Here is a 21303-nt window from a genome sequence, read left to right as displayed (position 1 = left end):
TCATCTTTGTTAGTTTGATGGTTGTATTGCCGTCTCATCGATCTTGAACGGGAACGAGAGTGACGAGGATAGTGCTGCCTCTGTCTTCCTTGGCGTATCTCGGCGACTTCGAGTGTTAATTTTTCGATTTGTTTAGCCATAAGTTGTATTTGCGTGGCCATGAATATTTCGTTTGTCGTACTGGGGGCTGGACCCGGCTGATGCTGATACTGTGTCGGCGGAGATGTTGCTATAGCTGCGATGGTACTGGTCGATGAGTATTCTAGCATTTTGTCGGCCATCGCCGCGAGTACGTCGAGCGGTGAGTCCTTGTTGACGGATAATACAACTCGCACTTGCTGCGGTAATCTGTTTAGCCACTCGATCTTGATGCCGTCTTCTGTGAGCATGTTGCCGGCGAGTTCCCGCATTCGTCGTAGGAGTTGACTGGGTTTTTGGTCTCCCAGTTCCAGTTCGCTGAGAAGATGTTTGAAGTTCGTGACTTGCGATTTTCCGTACACGTAGAGTAATCTTGTCTTGACAGCTTCGTACTTTCCTTTTTGCGGGGGACTCGACAATATGTCCGTGAGATGTCGTAAATCAGTAGCTTGTAGTTGGCCTAGGACGTATCTGAATTTGTTGTCGTCGCTGGTCTTCATCGGCAGGACGAGGGCTTCAAATTGGTTGAACCATAGATCTGGGTATTCACGCCAAAATGGTAGAAGTCGAGATTGCACGGAGATGGCGGCCAAATCGATGGAATTGACGTCGTTGCTAGTCGTAGCACTCGCAGCTGCAGGTTGTTGAGGTACGGGCAAAGCTTCGGCTTGATTTTCGGTCGGATTTTCCATCTTGAAATATTTTCTGTGAGTTTTCTTCTAATTTTCTTCTTCTTTCAAGCGTTGGTATGCTTGAGGATAGTGTTCTTCTTTTCGGGGTCACCACTTGTAAGAGTTTGGTACAGGAGATAAATGATACTCGACTGTAGGATCAGAAATGAGTGATTTATTTACAAAACTTACGGCTATATATACAAAATTTGGTTAGTGAGAGTGAGACAATATAATATACAAAGATAGAGACAAAACATATCACATATGAAAAAGACAAAAATTGAGAGGGGAATACATATTACAAAAGAGACAAAAATTGAGAGGGAAGATTAAACACAGTGTGAAAGAGATAAAAACTGAGAGGGGAGATCTCGAGAGGGACACGTGTGAGCGAGATGAAATCTGCGAGAGAAGACATGTAAGTGCCTGAACCTCAGCAGATTTACACCCGAAGAAATGTTACCACATACTCTTTCAGCGCTGCTACTTTCACATTGAAATCTGTAGATACACCCCAAAAGTATTATCACTTTGTTTTTAAATGATAATATGACACTTCAGTGCTAGAGAAAGAAACTAGAATAATATGTGCAAAGATGAAAAATTTGTATTTATAGAACTACAAGACCAGAATCATAAATTCTTCATCAAGTTGTAATACAGAGACATCTCATGCAGGAAAATTAAACTAGGTAAACTCCTAAAAGACAGGAACACTTTAAGAAGTAAGTTTGCAATAGTATTAATTAAATTCAATATCCATATTCCTATGCCATTGTCAATATTATCAATTTTAGATCATCGGAAAATACCCTTTATGATAAAGTCGAGTGTAGCCCACGGAGCTCATACAAAGAGGAGCTGGCCTAAGCAACTGTGCACTGTGATTTTCAACTAGGTCCTGACGTCATCATTGTGGGCGGGGCTTGTCAGTACACTTTCAGCGTTTGTCAGGTGCACACGTAACGAGACTCCCAAAAAATTGGTGTTTTCTGCGTATTTAACAAGGAAAGGATGAAGTATTGTGTTTTACAATGTCGAAAACACTCAGACAGACGTTCTGATAATATAAATACCATCACATTTCATTTGGAAATAATTTTAAATGTAATTTAAATATAAAAGTTCTAGAACATTTCAGCTTTCAGCGTTAATTATACTACTTGACGCTAGGTGGCCAAACCTTTGAAAGATAATACAGACGTAAATGCGTATAATTTTGCATAAGTTTATTACAATAATCATACTTGAATACTGAAAACCGTTATACACTTAGTCTTAAACACATTTAATAGCTAAACACGGTTTTAGCTATTAAATGTGTAAATTATATAGCTTTTATTATGATATTACTTATAAACCGCCATCTGTCGTCACCTATGATAACTATTTGAAACGTAAAAATTATCCAGGGCCGTAGTACGTCCCATAATATTCAAGACAAAATGGCATCTAGTGTAAGATAGTTGAACTACGTAGTAACATCAACATCGACCTAAGCTAGTAGTTTGGCTTTTAGCCGATAGATGAAATATTCAGAAATGGGCGGAGCTTGACACCCCCTCACCCCGCAAATTGTCACGCGTCGTTTCATAGGGAAACTTGATTACAACACCTCGTCTTAGTATTAGCAGAGACCAGTATATTTATTACTCTATGGTATTAGCTCCGTGGTGTAGCCTGCGGGGCTAAAATGGTCGCTTTGAAGAATCACATTATGAATCATGTTATGATTCATTCTTTGAAAATCGCAAAATGCAAGTCTGCTTGCAATTCATATTTAGTAATTCGTACTAATTTGACATTTGTCAGTTTGACAGTTTTGACAATTCATTTGCTGAATTGATTGAGAGGAATTGCTAAATGTGACCATTTTAGCCCCGCTGTAGGTAAGTTTTATTAATGTTAGATAGTAGAGCTAAAAAGTTTCTACTTCTCACACTAAGACCCAATTTCACCAACCTCTGTTTGTTAAATCCTAACAAGGCATTACTTAACGGACCTTGGAAAATTAAACAGACTGTTAAAATACTTATGTCCCACACTAAAAATTTAACAGCGGATTAGTAAATGCAACGTTAAGTGAACAACGAGTGAATAACATTCAATTCGTTCGTTCTTGTTATAAGGCGACGAAATTGCAATGTACAAGTTTAATACGACATGTTGGCTGCAATGTGTCATTTTCACCTTTCACCTTCGTATAATACGTCATCTGGTCCAGATAATGCGACCAAATTAAAATATCACTGATCGCATACATTTATTACACTACAATAGTTCTTTTTAATTTACCAGGTTAATAATTATGATCTGTCAAAGCTGAAAACATGAATCATGATGCAAACTTTTATTTACTTATTTCGGCTCGGTAAATTTGATACAAGTCAGTGTATTTGCAATGTCAAGGAAAATCCGAAGGCTGAATTTTTGACATAATGAAAATAAATAATTATGCATAACATGAAAAATAATAAATAATATTATGTAAGGATGTGGCGAAACATGGCGGCAACACTCAAAAGTCAAAACAGATTCTTTTATTGATATTGGATATTGTCTTTAAAAAGTTGTTGTTTTGACTATTACAACGGCCTGTTATATATTTAACGGACCTCCCCAGCAGGAATTAAAATTTAACACCGTGTTAGGCGATTTGACATGACATTAGCGTATGGTGGAACACTCGATAGCTCTAACAGGCCGTTAACTGATTTAACAAGCCGTTATTTATTTAACATTGCTTGATGAAACTGGGTCTAAAACTCTCTAAATCACTTTTTAGGGTTCTGTATGCAAAGGATAACAACGGGACCCTATTGCTAAGACTTTTCTAATCTATCACCTCAGAAAAAAAGCTTTTCCGTCAACAATCTAATATTACCAAAAATATTTTTCCTCACAAAAATTAGTGTCAATATTTGCGTCTTTCATATTTCTCCTAGGAGTTCAAATTGAGTGTAGGAGTTTTGCTGGGAATACGAAGGAGTGACGTTGTGTTTTTGTATTATTTTCCTAAAATTGTGTTATTTCGGTTTTTAATGTACTAATGTTAGTAAAATATTAACCATTAAATATTCGATGTCGTGCACAAGTGTGGGCAAGTGATACAACTTCAAGAAACGTGACATTTTGTGGCACCAAAACTAAACCAAAACTCCATCGAAAATTTTAGTAAAGGGTCTATCACTTTACTAAAACAACTGACTTGACTCGTTGACTTTACTGACTACTTTTTTAGACTTTTACTAGACTTTCAACTTGACGATCATCTGAATGTAAACTATTCACGAAAAAAAATTTTTTCCCGCCATATTTTACTTGACACTGGCCATGCTTAAAAAGCCGAGCGCCATATTATGAAAAATTATTTCTCCTATGTCAGTCTGTCCATCTGTCACATCTGTCACAACTCACATATTGCCAACTGTCAAATTCAATCGTAATTTGTAAACCGTCAAGCATTTATTTTTGTAATTTATAATGTTATTATCATGATTGTTTCATTTTGTTTTCTAAGCTGTTATTCTTATGGTTTACCTTAAATTCTTTTATGTTTCAAAAATAATGGTGGAGAGCAAGAGCCCGAAAAGGTCGATTAAGCGTTGGATGCGAGTGTCCAGGTTATAAATTCGAGGAAAAATTAACTTTATAAAACAACATGGATCAGAAAGCAGTAAGTCCTCCAAAGAAGCCAATGAGTCAAATGTTGGAGAACATTAACAGCAAGACTTCGATAACGTAAGTAATCGTCAGCTAATTTTGGAGTAAACAGGTATGACATCATAAGACATACAAGCTGTAACCAACAATTTTTTTAGATGTACCAATGTCCCTGAAGTTTTATTCGAGGCTAAGGCAGCAGAAAAGCACTTTAGTAAATTTGGCAAGGTTCAGAAGATTTGTTTGTTGCCAAAGAAACAGAAATGTATAGTGGAATATCATCAGACTGTGTCAGCGGAGAGAGCAGTGTTGAATGCTGGGGCATATGATGGGTTTATGTTTGATGTCACAAGGACTAAGCCGAGAGTGTAAGTAATTCGTCTTTAGTACATCAATAAGTTATAATATTTATAATTCATATTGTGTATGTATTTTGGTGTGCATAAAAAGTTTTGTATAATGAAGGTAGTATAAGAATTATTTATTTGTAAAAAACATTACAGTTGTCAATTAAAAAATTTTGTAGTAAGTATTTGTTTGTTTTGTACATGTTTGTTGGAATATTGTAGCAAATTAAATTTTTGAAATTTTTATCTACAGAAGAACAAGAAGCAAAAGAGAGGAGGATCCAGAGTGGTTGCCCGATGAAGACTTACAGCAAGAGTTGTCAGCCATGAGTGGTCTGCCCATATACAGACTGTCTAGACAGAAACGTAAGAATTACATGCACAATTCACAATCATTTTGTAGAAATTGAATGTCATAAATTTATATTTGTACTATTGGAGTTTGTTCATGGGCAGCTGATCTGGGCCCTTACTCCCGAAACTGATATCGATTTCGATTTTCTATTTCAATGGTTTTTGACACTTTAGACATCTAAAATAGCACTATTTTAGATGTCTAAAGTGTCAAAAACCGTTGAAATCGAAAAGCGAAATTGATATCAGTTTCGGGAGTAAGGCATTTGTATATTATAAAATATATTTTTTTTAGTTTTAAGCCATGACAATAGACCGCAAATAACATTAATCAAAGGATATATTGGGGGTCAGATGCTATTCAAATTAAATACATACTTTTAATTTTTTTAGCTATGGAATTGGACACCATTCAAAAACCAGTGAAAGAAGCTAAGAAAGTAGTTAAAAGGAGTCCTATTTCTACAATGAAAGCTAGAGCCAAACCAGTTATGTAAGTGATATTTCATGTTCTTTTTGCATAGAAAGAAGTAACAAATCCATACTATATGTATAATATACTAAAGTATTTATATACTATATATTATATAGTATATATATATATATATATACTATAATTTTATATATGCGAAAGTGTGTCTGTCTGTTACCTCTTCACGTCTAAGCCGCTGAACCGTTTTTCCTGAAAATTGGTATGGGGATACTTTGAGTTCTGGGAAAGGACATAGGCTACTTTTTATCCCGGAAAAATGTACGGTTCCCGCCGATAAATGAGTATTGGCGCAACAGAGTTGTGGGCATCATATTCTAGTAATGTAATATTTTATTCTTCATAATTTAATTTAGTAACTACACTAGTAGTAGTACTTTATACGTGGGAGAGCCATGCTTCGAAACGAATGGGCCGGCTCGACCGGATAAATACCACGTTCTCACAGAAAACCGGCGTGAAACAGTGCTTGCGCTGTGTTTCGCCGAGTGAGTGAGTTTACCGGAGGCCCAATCCCCTACCCTATTCCCTTCCCTACCCTCCCCTATTCCCTTCCCTTTCCATCCCTATCCTCCCCTATTCTCTATTCCCTCTTAAAAGGCCGGTAACGCACCTGCAGCTCTTCTGATGCTGCGAGTGTCCATGGGCGACGGAAGTTGCTTTCCATCAGGTGACCCGTTTGCTCGTTTGCCCCCTTATTTCATAAAAAAAAAGTAGCCCTAGCACGTCCACCAGTAGAAATGCGAAAGTATAGATAAACTGTGGACATAAACTAAAGGTGCCGTTCCGATCTTTACTGCGGCCAATCGCGACCGACAAAAATTCAATTAAAATGCCACTTTATGACAGACTATATAATGTTATAGAGTAGGATATTATTTAAATTTTTAGGATTATAGTCTGTCATAAACTGGCATTATAGTTGAATTTTTGGGAACAAAAGAAGATCGGAACGCTACCTTAAGTTTATCTCCACAGTTTGTCCATTCTTTCGCATTTCTACTGATGGCCGTGCTAGGGCTATAGGTCTGCTGCTTTTTTCCGACACTGTGGAAAAGTCACAAGACATACAAAGACAGCAGGCATAAATATTCATTGTTTATGAAAATGAAAGAAAAACAAATAAGGCAATAAAAGCAAGTGTTATGTTTAACCATTTACTTTTTCTAGCACTCAGCCAGCAAGTGGCAGAGAGTCGCCTCCCGTGGCTGTAGTGACAGTGCCAACAACCCTCACCACTGTAGAGGCGGCCGAACAGCTTCACCAGTTGAGATCCAAAATATCTCTGGCCCCCGACGACCAGTGGAGGATTTTGGATGCTAGAGATAGGTGAGCTAGCTAAAGAAAATTATAGATTTTTTAAAATTGCATATTCTGTTGTGTCAAGAATAAAATAAATACTTTTTTTCCTATTGGGCTAATGAAAATAAGACATTGTGGTCCTTGGAGGACCACATCTTATTCTCTTTCTATACTTTGCAGCAGATTTCAGATTTCAGTTGTGAATCGTGATTTGTAACTACAGAATAGAGAAGAGAAATAATGTCAGAGCTAAATAATCGGCCAAGTGCGAGTCGAACTTGCGCACGAAGGGTTCCGTACCGCTATAGAGCAAAAGTAGCCAAAAATTGCGTTTTTCGTATGGGAGCCCTCCTTATTAATTTTTATTATTATTATTTTAAGTAAGGTCAATGTGTCGAAGTCCGTCTGGGAGGTAAGTCCGTCTATCGGCAATAACTTCCATATTTGAACGACAAGTTTCATATGGCTCAGTGGGTAAAACAATATTGGAGAGTTAGTTTGACCTAAGAAACAGACATGTCGCTACTAACTACCTGTTACGAAAAAACGGTCTGCCATTTTTTTCCCATTTTGTACTCGCAGTCGGAGTGTAAGTCTCTGCCAAAAAAATTAAAAAAAAAGTGGGAATACGAAGGAGTTTTTGGAGTTTCTTGGATTACGTAAGTTATTTAGTGATCCTTTTACTTATTACTGGTGTTCAATTTGTTAATATCGCTTTAATTTCGTTATTATCACCTGCAACACATGTCTAACCTAAAATTTCAATAATAGGCTACTTGACTTATATTCAATTTCATTGAACAAATACATATTTCTAGTAGAACTTGGCATAGGAAACCGTATTTCACCCTTATCATCAAATAAAAGCTTATGATTGATAATTAAAGTCGATTTGAAAATATAATTTTATGAAAATAGGATTTGTACTGACGAAAACGCTTTTGCGGTACTTCCGAATTGGATGTGACGTCATTCTATTCGTAATTTAATATATTTTATTTATCGTGCTCGTTATATGTAAGTTTATTTGTACATAAATAATAAAATTAAGCGTAGAAAGATTTTTAAAATATATTTTCTTGAATAATTCAAATAAAAAGTTTTATAAATTATCTCCATTTATTGTAGACGGGAAATGAAATGGCCAAAACTTTTCTCCAAAAGTTTTCAACATTACAAATGATTTCTAATTTCTTATTCAATTCTTTTATAATTTTTGGGCACTTTTAGAGGCGTACATTTAGCATATAAAAAAACGTTCAATAAAGAGAGCTTAAAATACAAAACGTATGACGTCACACTATGGCGGACAGTGTTTTCGGCGCCATTTATAAGGCATATTTTTCAATTAACATTTTTATGGGTTTCTACTGTGTAAAATATTAAAATATTGTTTTTTTTTGTAATAATGAATGATTATGAAGCGATTAGCATGAAGAAAAAAATGAGGTCAAGTAGCCTATTGGGAAGTCCGTCTAGTTTGCATAAGGAAAGGCCGTCATATGCCGGTTTTGCCTCGAATCAGATATTGTCAACCCTTTCAAACCAACCACCCTTATAATTTTAATTGAGCGACAAAAATAATGGTAAAAACGCGTAACTTGCGCGTGCATGGCCCCAATCTGCCACGTGAACTAAACATTAATTAACACAACAAAGTAGACATAATATTATCAATAAACAATAATCAAATCAAAATTAAGTAGGGGAGTATGTTGAAAAATGCCTTATCCCGTGAATGATAATGAAGCAAAGTTATTGATTTTGCCGGCACTAATAATTTTGAATTTGTAATAAACATTATTTTATGTTTATACTTAGTGTTTAATTTTTCAAAAAATGTTTGCAACCACTTAGACTTACGATATGCCGGACTTGCCTTAAAATGTTATAAAATGAATTTTCTCTGGAATGCGAACCTTATTACCGACACCTTAAACACATATTTGAATGGCCGTTTTGCGGCTCTGCTAGAAACCGTTGCCATGCATATTATTTCACAGGTTAGGGCTATATTGCTACTAGACGGACTTACCTCAAACTGTAAGGGAAGTCCGTCTACACGCCGAGTTTTAAAAAAATAGCCCGTTTATAAAAAAGTACTGCAGTAACGACTATTTTTAGATCATTATAGGTCTAATTAATATATAGCCTATAATTTCCAATTACGCAAGTTACTTTAAAAAGCAAATCTCAAGTGAATAAAGTATGTTAAACTTTAATTCGAGAAAAGTATGCCGGACTTCGACGCATTGACCTTACCTACATAGTGCCTTTATTGAAAGGCCAAATAAATTACGTTTATTGTATGGGATATTAAATATTATTTTTAGTATTTGTTGTTATAGCGGCAACAAAAATACGTAATCTGTGAACATTTCAGGAGTCTAGCTATAGCGGTTTTTGAGATACAGCTTGGAGACAGACAGACACACTGCAGACAGACATTGAAGTCTTAGTAATAAGGTCCTGTTTTTACCCTTTGGGTACGGAACCCTAAAAATCTGCTTTATCAGCCATACTTATTATATAGGAACTAGCTGTTGCCCGCGACTTCGTCCGCGTAGACTTCTGTTTATAAAGCGCGATGTCAACAAAATTGGTGTCAAAAGCTTTTATAAAAAACCCTGGTACCAATCAATACAGCTGTGCAGTGTGCACACAATAAGTATTTCATTTTTTTATATTAAACTTTATATTTTATGCTAAATTTTAAAGCTTATTTAGCCCCCCAATTACACAGCTTTACCCATAAACTATTTATTATTGATAGGTTTAAGGTTACGACTTACGTCACTGCACAGATAAAGTACTGAGTTTTTTAATACCGTAGAATAGATATAACAATCGAAAAAAATCGAAACATAAATGTAAGATGATACCACCTCTTATAGAAAGACTTTTGAGCAAGCGTCAGCGCGATATAGAAGACGCACGGCGCCATCTATTATGAATTTTTGGAACTAACTTTGAACAAATTTACGCATTTTCACCCCCTGACAACCCTTTTTTCCAGTAAAAAAGTAGCCTATGTCCTTTCTCAGGCTTTAGACTATCTGTATACAAAATTTCATTACAATCGGTTCGGTAGTTTTGGCGTTTGGCGTGAAAGCGAGACTGACAGACAGACAGACAGACAGAGATACTTTCGCATTTATAATATTAGTATAGGTTATGTGCACACAGCACAGCTGTTTTTGGGTATTTTGATTAATTAAGGGCCGCGCTACACCGGAATGGCAGCGGTGAGGCGAGCAATTTCAGCGCTGCCATTCCGGTGTAGCGCGGCCCTAAGAGGGGTACCACTTACCAGGGTTTTAAAAAGTTTTTAAATTTGACACAAATTTTGTTGACACCGCGCACTATAAACTGAAGTCCACGCGGACGAAGTCGCGGGCAACAGCTAGTAACTAATAAGTATGATTAGTTCTATGTTACAATGAAGTAAAAAATAAAACGCCATCTGTTGAATCGTATTAGTACTAAAATATTCATTGCATCGATATATTTCTGGATTTTTTATAATATTATACATAAAATATATTTCAGTAAAAAATAAAACGCCATCTGTTTTCATATATTAGAATTAAAATGTTGATTGCATTGATATATTTTCTGGATGGAATATAGGCCAAGACGGTACACTTGAACTCCTTTATTTTAGAGCGCCTTCTGTTGCCAACTTGTCACATATATTAGAAATGCAGAAGGAGTTCTATAAGATAAGATAGATTGATTATTATTATACCAAGTGATAATATTATTAAACATAATAATATTCTAACGTATTAAAAACTATAAACAAAAACATAATAATTAATAACTAATAAGTATGATTAGTTCTATGTTACAATGAAGTAAAAAATAAAACGCCATCTGTTGAATCGTATTAGAACTAAAATGTTCATTGCATCGATATATTTCTGGATTTTTTATAATATTATTCATAAAATATATTTAAGATTTTTGAAATATTATTTTAATACATATCCAAGACCCAGGAACATTGAAAACTTTTTGTTCCGCCTGCGGGACTCGAACCCAGGACCCCCGGGATGAGCGCTGGCCACGCGCAATGCGAATTAATTTTCATCGATATTTTCATGGAAATAAGATATTTTCCCACATCAAAATGTAGCCTGTGTACTTTCTCAGACTCTAGAATAACTGTGTACAAAATTTCATTGCAATCGGTTCATTAGTTTTGGCGTGAAAGCGAGACAGACAGACAGAGATACTTTCGCATTTATAATATTAGTGTGGATAGTATGGATTAGGAACCCTTAGCCTTAGCCCATAGCCAAGGGTCTTAATAGTATTTAGGGTATCTTAATAGGGTCAAGGAGGGTAATTTAGGTCCTATAGCCTGTAGGACCTAAATATGTGGAGGAAATCTTTAGTTGGGCTGGAGGTCTGCAAAAACTTTTAATATTATGTTTTTCTACTGAGATTCCCTATTGTGTTAGTAACGCTAAAACTCGAAAACGGCTAAAAGGATTGGGCTAATTTTGGTCTTAATGTATTCGTAGACGTCCAGGGAAGGTTTTAAAGTGACACGAAGTTCACCGCTAGTCTTCCTATATTATTACATGTTTACCTGATTTTATTTAATTGCTCTCAGGATACTGAGGAGTTGGGGCGGAGCTGGTTCCCGGGTGAAGGTTGGTGGGGCTACCATTGGCACCTGCCCAGACATGTGTCCAGAGAAGGAGAGGTTACATAGGCAGGCAGAACATCAGGTACATCTTATATCCATTATTATTATAGTTTGTGCGATTTATGATGATATGCGTGACACATTATAATTGACAATAGTAGGGAAGTTACCTAACAAAAATTAATCGATAATTTAATAATATCGAGGAATTGCAATCGAAAATATCGATTCCGTACTGATATTTCAGTTTTGCCGGCGATTTAAGATGGCCGCCCTTTTTAATCGATTTGATTTCGATTCAACAGAGTCAATCTCTATTGACATAAGTTCCGTTTCATGCATCTGACATTTTTCAAATGTTTTCGTAACAATAATTTTATACTCCTATTTCACAGTTAATATTTATAATTTTATATTAATAAGTTAGCATTTAGCAAGTTTTCCTTTTTATTCATTTACAATTATAGGAAACATTTGTTTTTGTAGATGGAATATAATTTATTACAATTTGATTTTTTTGTTTTCTTGTAAAAAACCCGTAGCAAGGAATATGAAAACTGTCACCCATATCATCTCAAAACGCACAAACTATAGTCTCTTTTAAGAGTTTTATTTTATTTATTTAGTTACGGATGATATAAAATGAAATACAACATCACTAGCTGTTTCTAGGCATTTTTATCTGAGTGTCTGTCATCTGCTTTAGATCACCAACGTAACTTGTCGAATTTTCACATGCACTCTTTTTTCGCGAGTCAGTCTTGCGCCAAAATAAATAATTTAGTTTCATTATAAAGTTGAATCTAAAATCATTAAAAAACAAAATACAGCAGGGCCTCGATAGTCCGAACTCCGAATCCGAACACCCAAAATATATACCCTGTTCGGATGTACGCAGCGTTCGGATTATAGTATGTAGACATTTTTAAAGGCATTTTTTTGGATATCGAAGCCATGATAAAACGCACAAATACAGTACAAAGATACATGTACCTAATACCTATAACAAAATGGCGGAATAGCGCGCGGGCGGTCAAAAACAATACGTGTAATACTAAGGAGGTCTAACTCGGCGCTATAATGCTGCGGCGCAGCTGTGGGAGTGATTTGTGGAGGCAAGGGAGGTCGTTCGAATTATCAAGGTATTCGGATTAGCTGGGGTTCGGATTATCGATGCCCTACTGTATGTTACTATGATAAAGCACTCTCCTTCTCTTAACGGATTGCATAGTGCCAGTATGTATGCTTAATCCCTTATAACCAATTTTTTATCTCCAGGTGATGACATTAGAGACGGAAGTGGACTCGGACGGCAAGCTGGAGCCTGCGTGGGCGATCAAGCAGTACAGCCGGAGTTCAGCCGACCAGGAGATGCCCATGTGCTACGAGCTCCGACCGCCCCGGGTGCTGCTGATGACCGCTGAACATCTACGGCAGATCGCTGATACACCCAGACAGGTATAGACAAATTATTTATTCCTCTGTCTTAAGTTTGTCTTTGTCCTGCAAATTATTGTAACGTCTTAAATAAATAAATAAAAAAAGAAATAATGATGATGACGCGATTATCATATTGTTACTAAATGGATGACATTGGTATAATTGGCACTAATAAAGTTACGTGAAATGTAGTTTTTCAAATAAAAATAATCACGCGAGAGTTATCATGTTACAAAATGGATGACATTGAGTATAATAATTGTAATAGACGCTGTTAATTATTCGTGTACTAACCAAAAAAAAACCTAATTAGTTATGAATGCAGTTATGTTAGTATTCAAAATTTAACAACAATAACAATGTGGGTTAGAACAGGAATGCTTAACATCGATAGTCGCGGAAAGTGTAAGGTTCCCCGCGATAAACGAATATCGGCGCAACGCAACGAATAACAGACGTGATCAGTGTTGCAGAAATGACATTTATGAAATCGGTGTTGCTACCAACTAAAAATCGTGAGAAATAGGGAGATTGCTACCAACTAAAAATCGGGAGAAATAGGGAGATTGCTGCCTAAATAAATCAAATTATAACACGTGTTAAAGTTATTAATCACTAGCTGTTGCCCGCGACTTCGTCCGCGTGGACTTCAGTTTATAGCTGCGCGATGTCAACAAAATTGGTGTCAAAAGCTTTTATAAAAAAACCCTGGTACCCCTTAAATCAATACAGCTGTGCAGTGTGCACACAATAAGTATTTCATTTTTTATATTAAACTTTATACTTTATGCCAAATTTTAAAGCTTATTTAGCCCTCCAATTACACAACTTTACCCATAAACTATTTATCATTGATAGATTTAAGGTTACGTCACTGCAGATAAAGTACTGAGTTATTTAATACCGTAGAATAGATATAACAATCGAAAAAAATCGAAACTTAAAAAGATGATACCACGACTTATAGAAAGACTTTTGAGCAAGCGTCAGCGCGATGTAGAAGACGCACGGCGCCATCTATTATGAATTGTTGGAACTAACTTAATTTGAAAAAATTTACGCATTTTCACCCCCTTACAACCCTTTTTTCCAGTAAAAAAGTAGCCTATGTCCTTTCTCAGGCTTTAGACTATCTGTATACAAAATTTCATTACAATCGGTTCGGAAGTTTTGGCGTTTGGCGTGAAAGCGAGACTGACAGACAGACAGACAGACAGAGATACTTTTGGCGTTTGGCGTGAAAGCGAGACTGACAGACAGACAGACAGAGATACTTTCGCATTTATAATATTAGTATAGATTATGTGAACACTGCATAGCTGTTTTTGGGTATTTTGATTAATTAAGGGCCGCGCTACACCGGAAGCACTTACCAGGGTATTAAAAAGTTTTTAAATTTGACACAAATTTTGTTGACACCGCGCGCTATAAACTAAAGTCCACGCGGACGAAGTCGCGGGCAACAGCTAGTATTATACATAAAATATGTTTAAGATTTTTGAAATTTTATTTTAATACACATCCAAGACCCAGGAACATTGAAAACTTTTTGTTCCGCCTGCGGGACTCGAACCCAGGACCCCCGGGATGAGCGCTGGCCACGCGCAATGCGAATTCATTTTCATCGATATTTTCATAGAAATAAGATATTTTCCCACATCAAAATGTAGCCTATGTCCTTTCTCAGACTCTAGAATAACTGTATACAAAATTTCATTGCAATCGGTTCAGTAGTTTTGGCGTGAAAGCAAGACAGACAGACAGACAGACAGACAGACAGAGATACTTTCGCATTTATAATATTAGTATGGATAAGCAAGAAGGAATATTTTGCTAGATTTTTCACACAATTATTAACACTTAATACGGTTCCCTTTTTTCTCCCATTAAATATAGCCTATATTCAGCAGAAATAGTGTGGATTAAAAAATATGCATTAATACTTCCATCGTGCATCGGCATCGTGGGTATCGCAGACACAATAGATCTTCAATTGTTATGCTGGCAGCCGGCTGCCGCTATTGGAGATTTATAGTTAAAGAAATTAATTAATTATAATAGCAATCAAAAATAATAGTCATTCAAAACTTATTTTAAAAAGTTCTAAAAATATTACTTTCGTAGTCATAACTTTTAAAGCTTTTTTGAAATTAGGATTATAATAATGAAGCACGATAGTCTATATCAAATCAATAAAGCAGCACCCGGCTGTCGCATAACTATTGAAAATCTATTGTGTCTGCGATTCCCACGATCGAGGTAATATTTACGTGGACTCTCCGGGCGAGTCTGTGGCACTGATAATTAAATCTCTCCCCTACCGCACGCACACCCGCGCATCGCGCCTTGACGCCCAATTCGCAACGTGCAGCAGAAATTGTAATATTTTAATTTCGCCATAACATTAAAACCAAACGTCCAATTTTAATCATTCAAAGACCGAATATTATCTACATTAACTGTACTTAGTGATGAAATAATTTATTTTGATAAGGGTCAATAGCATGATTTAAATAAACGCATTTAAATATAGTCCAAAAAAAATTCTAGATTTTTTAATAAAAAAATGGTTATTGTGCCTCACTCAACATAGATAGGTATAGTGTGTCGCGGACTTTTTTGTAGATATTTAAAAGATCTATAATTACTTAGAACATTTTATGCCTCTATCTTTTATAGTTTAGGCAGCGTACGCAAAATAAGTAACTTTTCGAACGGTGAAAATCCCAAATATCTTACGGAACCTTATATTTTTCCAAAATAAAAATTAGCCTATGTTCAGCAGAAATAATGCAGGATTCCAATGGTAAAAGAATTTTTCAAATCGGTCCAGTAGTTTCGGAGCCTATTCGACTCAAACAAACAAACAAACAAACAAACAAACAAAAAATCAAATCTTTCCTCTTTATAATAGTAGTGTAGATTAGCCTCCTTCTTGCAGGTTAGACAATAGGCGTAGTTTGCATCTTTAATATTACTGCTTGACTGTAACCACCCAGCAAACTCCGGGCGTGTTTCCCACTCTTTTTTTTATATTTTTGTAGTATATCTTTTTCTTTTTGTTTCGAACGTACCACTACTAGTGGTTGGAAAATCACTGTCTGGGTCTGAACTAGACATTTGATTTGCGTTAATACAATATGGGAAGTTGCGTATCGGACGAATGATTAGAAAATGAAGAATTGAAAATTGAAAATTTGAAACCTGTCGCATTCATATCGACGTATTTAAAAAATATATTCCCCTACAATAATATTCAACTTTAGTGAGTATGAATTACAGCCTAAATTTGCTTGTTTATTGAAAGGCCAATCTAATGCCTTGCCCCTTGGGGAATAACCCTAACTTGGGGAGTAAAATAATAATAATAAAAATGTTAAATTTGGTGTTACAAACTACAAAATGAATATAAATTAAGTTTAATGTTCTAAGATTGACTTATAAATCGCGGGATTATACCCTAAAATCGTTTTATCGGTATTTGTTTGCCAAAATCGGGAAATCTACCGATAAATCGGTAACTTTTACAACATTGGACGTGATCTAGCCATTTGTTATTTTGTTGTTTCAGGTGACATTAGCTGATTGGTTCCATTTCATGTGGGACAGATTTCGCTCCATACGGAAAGATATCACACAGCAGGCCCTGTGTTGTGCAGGTAAGAATATTTTTTTGTATTTTTACACACACTTAAATGAGACTTAAAGGACTCAAATTACTTGTTACTGGAATAAAATGTGCGGTTTCTTGCTCGAGATCTATTTGTACGCACGAATTCTCAAGTTATAGAATGAGTTACAAATAGTTCTACAAGAATTTAGTTTATCTCTTTTCTATTTCACAGATTCTATTCGCCTCGTAGAGATCTGTGCTCGGTTCCACGCCCACTGTGGGGCTCGGTTAGCTGACTTGGAGCATACACAGTTTGATCAGAAGCTAAACACCGATAACCTGACCAAATGCTTACAAACACTCAAGCACATGTACGCTGACGTTCAACCGCACATGAAACCAAATGAAGCCGAGTTCAGAGGATACATTGCTTTGCTTAATCTCGGAGATGCTAACTTTTGGTGGGAGGTATGTGTATAATGTTGATGATAGACAATTAAAAGTTTAAAGCAATACCTATCGATGCGATTATGTTTAAATAAGTGTTGACAAATTAAAGTTAACAATTTTAAAAAGGTATCCATGGACGACGGTAGTTGCTTTCGTCAAGTGACATGTTTGCTTGTTTGACCCCATATTTTATAAAAAAAATATTCAAATCAGATTTGATTTCATTTTAAATGATAATGTGTTATGTTCTTTAAACCTAAATAATTAATGTTCTCTTTCCAGGTTAAGCAGCTGCCGCAAGAAATACAAAAGTCAAAGTCCATAACGTTTGCACTGGACGTATTTGCTGCGTTAGACAACAATAATTACGTTAAATTCTTTCGCCTAGTGCGAGAAGAGGCTACCTATCTACAAGCATGTATTCTTCTACGATATTTCAACGACGTCCGTGCTCGAGCACTCGCCAGAATCGTTAAAGCTTACGCACCGAAAGGAGGCTTCCTGTTCCCCGGTGAATATCTCATGAAAAACCTGGCATTCGAAAATGTAGAGTCCATGAGAGCATTTATTACACACTACGGTTTGAGATTCGCCAAGAGCACAGAGGAGCTGTCCATCGTTCTCAACAGAACACAGTTTATAGAGGACAGCGATCCGTTCCCTCTGTCGAGAGCGGTCAATCTAATAGAGTCTAAGAGAAAAATGTCAGTCGGCGATGTTATATGTGGTGGTAAACTACCAGCTTTCGATGCAAACACCCATAATCTTTACTCGAGTTTTAATAGGAATGGTACTTTGAAAGAAACTGCGTTACTCGCTGAGGACTTAGGATACAACACTATTAACGATACAAACACAGATATTAAGCAGTTGAAAGCGGAGTTAGCGAAGTTATCGAAGGGGAATGTCATCTCGAGAGTATTAGAAAAGGCAATCGAACCTCCAAAAGTGGCTCCGAGTAAACCGTTATTTGATACCACTCCACGGAAAATTCCTAATTTTTTCGTAATGCCTAAGGAAATTGAGGAGGAAGAATCTTTTTCTTTTCAACCAGCGATACCTGTCGCATCCAGTGAAGAAGTTAAACATATAAATGAAAAAATTGTAGGAATTGACAAAGGAAATCTTTTTACCTTTTCTAAGCCTCAACAGATGGAGAAAAATGTATTTTCGTCAGGAAATTTATTTACAAAGAAGTTACCGGTTTCCAATACGATCGATCAACCGAAAAATAATTCTGATATCTTCAACACCGCCAGTAAACCTGCATCAGAGAATTTTAAAATCTCTAAAAATCTTTTCGAGAAGTCAACGACTCCAAAATCTATATTTGGCCAAGCTACAGAAAAGAAAATCGATGCTACCGTGGGTGACAGTAAAAATATATTTGTAAGTGCTAACAAACAAATACTATCCACTACTACTTCGACTAATGAAGCACTCGGTCCAAAAAGTATATTTTCTAATGCCGGTAGTGGTGGTCTATTTACAAAGCCTTATGGTGCCTCAGAGAACAGTTCAAACATATTTACAAAATCCCAAATAGATCCTGTAAAGAATCCCACTGCTGTATTTGGCTCCTTTAAGGACTCGTCGCAGAACGCAGTTACAACCAATGGGGATTCTGAAACTACTGCAGTTTCACCCGGCAGCTTGTTTAAAAGTGTGAATCAGAAACCTATATTTCCTGCGACTACAAAATATTCTATTTTTCAATCTAAAAACAAAGCACCGACTGTTGCTGAGAGTATTTTTAGTTCAGTGAAAATGCCAAACAACAATGTATATGACTTTGATCAGAAAAGTAATGAATCTTTTGACCAAGCGGGAAGTGGGGAGACCGATTTGCAGGAGCGAGCTAAAATAGAAGAGATGGAGCGACTGCTAGAGATGCAACGACAGCAAGCCGAAGAGAAACGAAAACAAGAGGAATTAAGGAAAAAACAGGAGGAGCAAAAAAGAATTGAAGAACTTAAAAGATTGGAAGAAGAAAAGAGGGAAAGAGAAAGAAAACAAGCAGAACTTAAAAAGAAATTGGAAGAAGAGAAACTAGCTGAAGAGCGGCGAAAGGCCGAAGAAAAACGGAAAGCGGAAGAAAAACGTATAGCTGAAGAAAAACGGATAGCTGAAGAAAAGCGAATAGCTGAAGAGAAACGAAAAGAAAAAGAAAGATTATTTAAAGAGCGGGTTGAAAGAGAATCTGATGAGCTCGTTAGTGAGTTACAGACTGACATTGTAGACGAAACTGTCAGAATAATGTTACAAGAAGAAATCGAAATAAAAAATAAATTATTTGCATATGCTGAAGAAGTGTGCAATGAATTTACTAACGATTTAGTAAATGAAATTTGCATGTCAGAAATGAAAGCAGAAATTTTCCGAAGTAATAAAGTAATGAAGAAATGGTTTCATGTTTGGAGAAACAATTTTATTAGGAACTACAAAAGGCGAAGTCTATTAGAAGATACTCCGATTTGGTTAACTGACAAAACACCTCAAGAAGAAGCTCTTTGCCTGAGAAGATCTATTGAAAAGTCATCCTTGAAAAATATGAACGCAATTCACAGAGGTTACAAATTTTCTGGAGAATTGAATGAAATACCTACACCTAAAAGATTTAATTTAGTTGATATAATTCGTTCATCTTTCCTAAAGCGCATGAAAGAAATCCAGTATCCGTATGATAAGTGTTTTTTCTGGAAACTAACAATTATTTCGCCTGAATCATCCAAATGGTTTTACAAAAGAATCAATGTGAACAACTGGATCACAAGTGCATTCAGTGATAAGAAAGAACATGCTGCAAGTAAAAGTTTGTTGTATGTCGGTAAAGAGTCTTGGAACAACCTCATGGATTTTGCAATATCTGTTAGTATGTTCAGCGAGGAAAATCCTACTTATGTCACAGAAGCTATTGAAGGATCCCATGGAATTTTACATTTTGTAACTGATGATCGAGATATCGAAATTCTTGAAGAAGCAATCAACAACAAGCACTCATACCAGGTAATACCTGTTGCTGTCATGGTGCCAGAAGAAATGCCTTTAAATAGATTAAAAGAAATATTACGTACATACAAAAGCAGAAACATTATATCAGACTTATCATTGTTTACAATAGCGTCTGATAATTTAGCAGAAGCTGCAACTACGATGACTAGAAAAGCCCTGAGATGGCTAGCTAGGAACTATCCCCGGCCGCCCCCGCTAGAAATAGATTGTTTGAAATCAATATGTCAGAGATATTTAGGTAATGAAATATGGTGCAGATTAAAATATGAACCAAGGAATAAAAAGAATTTAGTGAAACTGATTTTGTATTATAATGAAGCAGTGTCAAAACTGACTGAAGTTATTACAAACGAAGACTTGTTTAATTACTCCACATTTCCACTCGAGTTAAAGAATTATTTAAATGATATGTCACCATACCCAAAACCATATGAATTTATTTGTAGTAATGTAAGGAATTCTGATAATATTTCTGCCATTAAGCGAATTATGGAGAGGTTAAAGCTTCCGACGCCTAGAATCCCTCCCACTGCGTTGACTGCTGCGAATGTGCAGGAGCACGTCCAAAAGTATTGTCAACAAATAGGATGGTTTGAGAACCCCGAGGAAGTTGCTTGTAAAGTTGTTGCACTGCTCCCGGAGGAAGTGTCCATAGTAAAAATGCCATATGAGGAGTTTAGTCAGAACTACCATAATTACGATTTAATAGATGTATTAAATGTTATAGTTTACGAAAAAATAAAAGACTTACACAACTTCGACAATACATTTGCGATATATCTCAAACCGGTTTTGGAGGAGTTTAGGAATTTCAATTGGTTACACGATGTCGACGCGTACTCGGTAGATAATGAAGATATGATTAACGAAGACGATATAGATTTCTTTATAGAAGCGAAACGGCGTAAAGTTGAGTTTGATTCCATGGAACCTCTTATGTTGGGAGATAAAGATTGTACAATGGTCGAAGAGAGTATAGAAAGGGTCGAGAGTAACATAAAAGTATACAACTTCTGTGAGCACTCTATTTTGCAGTTGGAGCAAGCACTCGAAGAGGAGAAGAAGAAATCTGAAGCATTGGAGAATATGATAAGATTGGCCTTGTATCAAGCATGAATGCATGTTAATGAATGAAATAATAATAAAATAATTTTTTAAAGGTT

At 36.0% G+C, this 21303-nt stretch overlaps 2 protein-coding genes across 2 annotated transcripts in view; one reads left to right on the top strand and one right to left on the bottom strand.

Moving 5' to 3' along the window:
* Window positions 1–6636, bottom strand: part of LOC121732923 (protein ALP1-like) — a 14201-nt gene extending 7565 nt beyond the window's left edge. Inside the window, exon 1 of the mRNA XM_042122950.1 lies at window positions 6626–6636. The gene's annotated coding sequence lies outside the window, so the exon portion shown is untranslated. The remainder of the gene's footprint in view (window positions 1–6625) is intronic.
* Window positions 4284–21303, top strand: LOC121732922. Its single transcript, XM_042122949.1, has 10 exons — window positions 4284–4553; window positions 4634–4843; window positions 5076–5188; window positions 5570–5669; window positions 6837–6995; window positions 11590–11707; window positions 12904–13083; window positions 16637–16724; window positions 16911–17146; window positions 17411–21303. Exons 1-10 carry the CDS (start codon window positions 4474–4476, stop codon window positions 21254–21256), a joined length of 5130 nt encoding a protein of 1709 aa, XP_041978883.1. The 5' UTR covers window positions 4284–4473; the 3' UTR covers window positions 21257–21303.

Source organism: Aricia agestis, chromosome 13 (genome assembly GCF_905147365.1).
Source record: "Aricia agestis chromosome 13, ilAriAges1.1, whole genome shotgun sequence".
Taxonomy (NCBI): domain Eukaryota; kingdom Metazoa; phylum Arthropoda; class Insecta; order Lepidoptera; family Lycaenidae; genus Aricia; species Aricia agestis.
This window is presented reverse-complemented; position numbering and strand designations above follow the sequence as displayed.

Excerpts from the sequence above, each read along its gene's own strand:
- LOC121732922 (XM_042122949.1), top strand. The coding sequence starts at position 4,474 with ATGGATCAGAAAGCAGTAAGTCCTCCAAAGAAGCCAATGAGTCAAATG. Across the intron at positions 4,554-4,633 it reads AACAGCAAGACTTCGATAAC|ATGTACCAATGTCCCTGAAG; the intron begins GTAAGTAATCGT and ends CAATTTTTTTAG. Across the intron at positions 11,708-12,903 it reads ATAGGCAGGCAGAACATCAG|GTGATGACATTAGAGACGGA; the intron begins GTACATCTTATA and ends TTTTATCTCCAG.